Source organism: Myotis lucifugus, unplaced genomic scaffold (assembly GCF_000147115.1).
Source record: "Myotis lucifugus unplaced genomic scaffold, Myoluc2.0 scaffold_61, whole genome shotgun sequence".
Lineage (NCBI taxonomy): Eukaryota > Metazoa > Chordata > Mammalia > Chiroptera > Vespertilionidae > Myotis > Myotis lucifugus.
The window spans coordinates 6,071,615-6,078,107 of NW_005871109.1; the positions used below are offsets into that span (position 1 = coordinate 6,071,615).

A 6,493-nucleotide genomic window follows, 5' to 3' on the forward strand; every position below is an offset into this window, starting at 1 on the left:
CAGTGTATTGCCACTTCTCTGCTCAACCCCTTCTGATGGTTCCACATCTCCTTCAGGGTAAAAACCAAAGACTATATAATAGTTTACAAGGTCCTACATGCTCTTCCTCCTCAAACCCTTGATCACATTTCTTGTTATTCTCCATCTTTTTTCACTCTGTTTCAGATGCCCTTGAACTCAGTGTTTCCTTGAATCACATTAAGGACACTTCTGTCTCAGGACCCTTGCACTTGCTCTTCCCTTGGCCATAAAGGCTATTCTCTGAGATTTGCACATTTATGTCCCACATTGCCAATACAGGGTGGGGCAAAAGTAGGTTTACAGTTCCTTGTATAACAAATAATACAATAATTAATTAATAATAATACAAGAATAAACTGTGTTTTGCATACTCACAACTTGTAAACCTACTTTTGCCCCACCCTGTTGGTATATGAAACAACCAAAAGACCCCTAACAGAAGCATTCTAATTGCTTTCTGTGGAAAAAAGTACTCACACTTAGCTTAAAGGTCAGCACTTTACTTTCCATAGTTGGTACCGATGAAGAAATGGGTGAGGCATCCCAGTTCCAATTGTGACTTAGCTTCATTTTTTAAAATCACACTTGATCAAATCCCCTCTTAACACCAAGTTAAGAAAGACGAGGGGCAATACTCCCACATCAGAGCACTGAAAGAATCACCCTTCTGATGCCCACTGGTCTGTAACCCAGGCTTACCCCACTTGTAACATGAACAAACATCCGAGAGTCAGTGTCACTATGCTGTCCACAGGGAATTACATATGTTTTCTCCTTTTAAAACCAAAGTTCCTCAGCTGAGCTTGAGAAAACCTGGCCACCACTAGGTAGCCCTGGATGGAAATTAGAGAAAGCTGGAGCACGGCATCCAGGTGGGTTCCTTCCCAGAAGAGGAAGTCACGGCTGCAGACAGACAGCTCCCTCGTGGGACTCATGTCAGGGCTGCTGTGCAGGGTGGTTCTGGTTCACTACACAACAGCAGAGGCACCATGCACAGCGTTCGTTGTGCAGCTACTCCAGCCACTCAGCTTTCAGGGCTCAGAAACTGAAGCCACTCTTGGCTTTTACAGTCAAACAGCTTCGGAGGGAGGGAGATAAATGCATCTGATGTAAGAATTAATGTAAGCAAGGAGAGGAAAGAGGAAAGTGAAAACAAAATTCTGGCCCGAGCTGAAGTGCCCTGGGAGAGAGGGTACACTTTGGATGTCAACTTCAGCCTCAGTTCCTCTCACCTTGCACTCACAGTTCACCCCCCACCCCTAATCTCTTCCTCAAAAGCAGGATACTTCCTGACACAAACCCATAATCCTCAGGGGCTGCCTCAAAACCCCCTGGGCTGTAGTTTAAGAAAGCAGAGCAGTGCTTTCAAGAACTCAAAGAGCAGGAAAGCATACTCCTGTCTATGGCTATTTCTCAGCCAGAGAATCAGATTTGTCTTTTGTAAGGAACCTTCTCTGTGACTCTTCCTCTAGGGCGCCCAGTGTAGGGGCTGAGGGAGACCTAAGAACATGGAATCCAGCTCATGGGTGAAAAAGAACAGAGGCATAAAATCGGCCAAAAAGATGTTAAACATGCAACTCAGCAAGAGGCCTCATCCATCTTCTCTTGTACAAAAGCCGAAGACAACCGCTTATGGGGGAAAACAATGGGAACTCGTGGCACAGTCGCAGGCAAGGACATGGGGCGCAGCAACACTAGGGCTTGCTTTGGATGCCGCATGCTAAATACTTGTCTCGTTCCTGCTGCTGAAGGACGGAACTTGCCCCACTTAGGACTTCATCCTGCGCCCCTAGTTCATGACATGAGGCACGCTCATTCATGCCTGTGGTCTGTGCAGCACGTCACATTAAGCAACACGCCACACAAAGGCCGGGCATTAAAATTCTGGGGAAATCATTTGGGATCAACAGTATTTCTTGACTTAATTCTCCACTGGGCGTACATAACACATTACTGATCATCCAATAAACTTAATTAATGTAACCACAGGCAATAGGGAACAATAATTTTTCTTTTTCCATAGAAATAAAAGCCTTTGCGTAGGAAAAATATATTGTAAACTTTTAACCGATGAGTCCTCTTCACCCCACAGACTCATTTTGAACATACTATCCAAGGAAATGCTATTTAAGTCAGGCTTGGTGTGTACCTCTTTATGAATCAAACCGTTGTCTAATTTATCCTTTGGGAAATGGGTTTTTATATAACAGACTGGCTTAAAATGAGGTATATTTGTGCTGGATAATTTGCACAACAATAGCTCATTTCCAAAATTTATACACAGGACTATCAGGGGAAAGGCCATATTTTTTTTTTCATCCCATCTTTAACAATCCAATCACAATTATTATTTTTTTTTTTAGTATTTAGGCTGAGAGAATATTTGAAAAAATACTTTCTCAAGGTGAGTAGAATCTCAAGAAAATATTTACAGGGACTGTGTATGCCAGAAACTAGTAGTGGATGAGAAGTCAGACCTGGGAGACCCAGCGCCTTTGGGGAAAGCAAATGGCTCCACCAAAACTCCCTCTTCCAGCCTTAATTGGTCAGATGCCAAAATAAATGAACTTTCCAAAGTTAGGAGCTTCACAACTTTCACTGGGGATAACTGCAGGTGCACAAGCCTTGGCCAGAGAGCCCACTGACCCAGGTGTGCCCAGAGGTGGCAGCTGGTCATGCCAGGCGCCAGGCCCAGGCCGCCTCCACGCCGAGGGACCCGCAGGGAACGGGTTCAGGCCCGGCTGCCCAGGACCTGGGGCTCCCTGTCCCCTACCCAACGACGGATCCCTCCCCGCCCTTCTCACCCAGACCAAAGAAGGGAAATGGGCGCTTCAGCGCGAGGATGACGAGCGAGCGCCCAGTGGGATTCAGTCGCTACACGGGCCGTCCCCAACTCTCAACTTCCCAGACTTTTCCTCGGGCCTCGGCCCCCTTCCCAGGGCTCCGAGGCCGTCACGGCCTCCCCCGGCCCGGAGCGCAGAGCCAGGGGAAGGGGGCGCGGAGCTGTGCGCTCTGGAGCCGCCCCCAGGAGCCCGAGCGTTGGTAGCGCAGGTGGCGGGCGTGGTCCCTCCAACCTTACCCCAGCCCACCTGGACTCGGCCTCCGCTCAGCAGCCTCCCCCGGGGTCCCCGCCCGGATCCGGCATCAGGCCCGGGGGCGCTAGCTCGTGGGCAAACCCCCGCTCCCTTCCTTCCAGTCCGCGTCGCTCTTCTGCCTCAGGCCCCGGCGCGGCCCCAACTCCCAGCCCAGGGCCCTCCGACCGCGCCGGGCAGTGGCGGCGGCACTCACCTGGGTCGCGGAGCCGGGGTCTGGCGCGGTCCCGCAGGTGGTAGATGAATTCCTGGCAGCTGTCGTGCTCCAGGGCCCCGCGGGCACAGAGCTCGGCCAGCAGCTGCAGCGCCTGGTGACAGAGCGCGTCCCTGGCCCCGGGCATCGCCCCCCCGCATCCTCGGACCGCGCCGGGCAGGCGGGCGCGGGAGACAACCCTCCGCCTGCCAGCTCAGAGCCGCCGCCTCCGGGCCGTCCGCGCTCGCCGCCAGGGACCCGCGGAGAAACGGCCCGAGCCCCAGCCCCAGCCGGCCCGGCCTCCCACCGGTTGCATGCAGCTCTTTGCCAGCCGGTCGGTCGGGCTTTCTCTCTCTCCCTTCCGGCCCCTCCGTCCCTCCCCCGGCACCGGGAGAGGTGGCGCCGCACAGCCCAGCGCGCCTCGCTCCTAGCGCTCCGCCCGCCACTCACGGCCGCCAGGGGCGGGGCCGGGTCAGGGGTGCGCGCCGCGGAGTGGGATCTCGGTGGTCCCTGCTGGGGCTCCCGCGGGGAACTCCGGGCGCTCGCCGGCTCCTAGAGGAGCGCGGGACTCCGCTCGCACCTCGCGCTCAGAGCGGTGGCACCCAGGTTTGGAGTGTATGAGGGGGTGCGCGCTCCGGCCGCTCTCGCCACCGCACCCCTCCGACCTGATGCAAGTCAACCTCTCCCACCTCCCGTCGCCGCGTGTGGCCACAGCACGTTTTGGGTTGCGGTGCGTGGAGGAAAAGGTGCAGACTGGACCACACCTGCCAGATCTGGAGAACATTGGGCCGGTTTCAAACTTGAAAAGCACCGCCTGTCCAAAAACCACGGGCCTAAGAGCACTAGATGCCCAAATGTGGGGTTTGGGGCCAAGGGTCGCCATCAAAGGAAAGATTTCCCAAGCGCAGGACCTTTTCCACCACCTTGGTGATTGGGAGAAGGTGGAGGCTCTCAGATCAGAACTAAGGTCAAATGGGGCCCGAGAAACACATTAGGACTTACCTGGAGCTTTGTAGATCATGGCTGGTGTTCTGAGCAATTGATTGGACATCCGAGGATTGCCAATGTGTTTCCAGCACACACCGAGGAAGGGTATCACAGAATTTGGGAATACAGGGCACCGCTCATACATCCACCTCTTCAGCCTTTCATGCAGTAAGCCCAGAAATAACTACATAGTGCTGAGCTCTTTTGTGTGTGTGCGTGCGTGCTGGGCACTGTACCACAAGCCTTTTACACATATAATCTCATTTAATTCTCCGGATGGCCCAACAAGGTCTGTATAAGTGCCATTTTGCCAATGAGAAACATGAGACTCAGAAAAATGGTACCTGCCATTTTTCATTATATGGGAAGCAGGGTAACCTTGGTTTTTGTTGTTCTTGTGGCTTTTATACACTCGTGTCCAGGCGCCACTCTAAAACAATTGGGGTAGAATCTCTATAACTGGCATTCCTAGCCATAAGGTTGTGTTGTTGCTAGGGACATCTCATAGCAAAGCATGTGCAGAAAGGTAATTCAGGGTCCCACAGGAACGCTTTGAAATCCTGCTGTGACTGGTGCTAGGGCCTGAAGGACCTTCCATTGCAGCAGTTTTCAGCCTTTTCATCTCATGGCACACATAAACTAATTACTAAAATTCTGCAGCACGCACCAAAAAAAATTTTTTTTTTGCCGATCCAACCAAAAAAAAAGGTATAATTTTGTTTCATTCACACTGGATAGCTTTGTTATGTTAGCTATTGTCATATTTTTATTTGCATCTTAGGGAAAAGAGGTCAGTGCCCGTGACTAAATAATCAGATATTGCATGTTTTAAAAATTCTTGCAGCGCACCAGTTGAAAATTGCTGTTCTATTGGAATAGCAGAGAAAATGCAGAGTTGTAAAGGTAACTCCAGAGTTGTAAAAAGGCAAGTACACTTTCTACCCTAAGAAATTAGAAAGGAGAAGAACCTGCTGAGAGGGAGCCTGTGGAGGGGGTAGAGCAGAAGCTGGTCCTGAAAGGAGGGCAAGACATGTGAGGTGAAAAAAAATGTCCTTTAGATGGAGCAGACAATAAGACACAAAATTTAGAGAAAATGGTTACTGTGCAACCTCCCTTGTGGAAGTTACTTAGCGTTTTTTTGCCTAAGGTTTCTCATTAAATCATACTAATATGTGCAGCACTGGGTTGTTATAAGATTACATAAAGTATTTAGCATAGTGTTGCCACATAGTAGGGGCTCAATCAATATGTTTTTGTGGTTGCTGTTGTGTGTCTACCACAATGTGCTATGTGCTAAACACAACCTCCCTAAGTGGCAGATGCTATAATTTCCTATTTTACAGGTGAAGAAAGTGAAATCGGGTGTTTAAATAATTTTCCCAAGAACACATGGGTAGATTGTTTCCAGAGACAGTCACCTGTCCTTCTGCAATGTGACTTTACCACTACTCCAACCAAGACATCAAGTCTATTTCCCTTCCCCCTAAATCTGAGCTGGCACTACAACTTACTTTAGCCAACAGGGTGTGTGAAAGTGATATTCTGGTGTCAGAATGGTGATTGGCTAGAATGTGGAGAAAAGGGAACCCTGGTGCACTGATGGGGGAATGTAAATTGGTACAGACACTATGGAAAACAGTATGGAGATTCTGTAAAAAGTTGAAAATAGAACTACATATGATCCAGCTAATATATATATATATATAGATTTCTTTATTATCTCAAAGAAATATGTGCACCCCCATGTTCACTGCAGCATTATTCACAATAGCCTAAACGTGGAAACAGCCTAAGTGTCCACTTACAGACAACAGATAGAGAAAATGTGGTGTGTGTATATATGTATATATTACATATAAACAGGCATAAAAAAGAGGAAATCCTGGCATTTGCAACAACATGGATGAACATGGAGGGCATTATGCTAAGTGAAACAGTGAAATAATCCAGAGAGAAAAAGACAAATATTGTACAGTATCACTTATGAACAGAATCTAATATATATATATATATATATATATATATATATATATATATATGCAATTTTGCCAACTATTCCTCAATAAAGGCAGAAAACAGAAAATTAATAAAAGGAATCCCAGAATCCCACGGGTCTTTCGTGCTGCTCTTAGACCATATCCTCATTTCTGGTCCCAAGACCCAGGTTCTATACTTCAGAAATGGTTTGCGATTCCTAATG

At 48.9% G+C, this 6,493-nt stretch overlaps 1 protein-coding gene across 1 annotated transcript in view; it reads right to left on the reverse strand.

The window, feature by feature from the left end:
- SYT9 (synaptotagmin 9) overlaps positions 1-3,622 on the reverse strand; it is a 125,538-nt gene extending 121,916 nt beyond the window's left edge. The window contains exon 1 of the mRNA XM_023754591.1: positions 3,310-3,622. Coding sequence (XP_023610359.1) covers positions 3,310-3,454 — 145 coding nt within the window. The 5' untranslated portion in view covers positions 3,455-3,622. The remainder of the gene's footprint in view (positions 1-3,309) is intronic.
- Between the last annotated feature and the right edge of the window lie 2,871 nt (positions 3,623-6,493).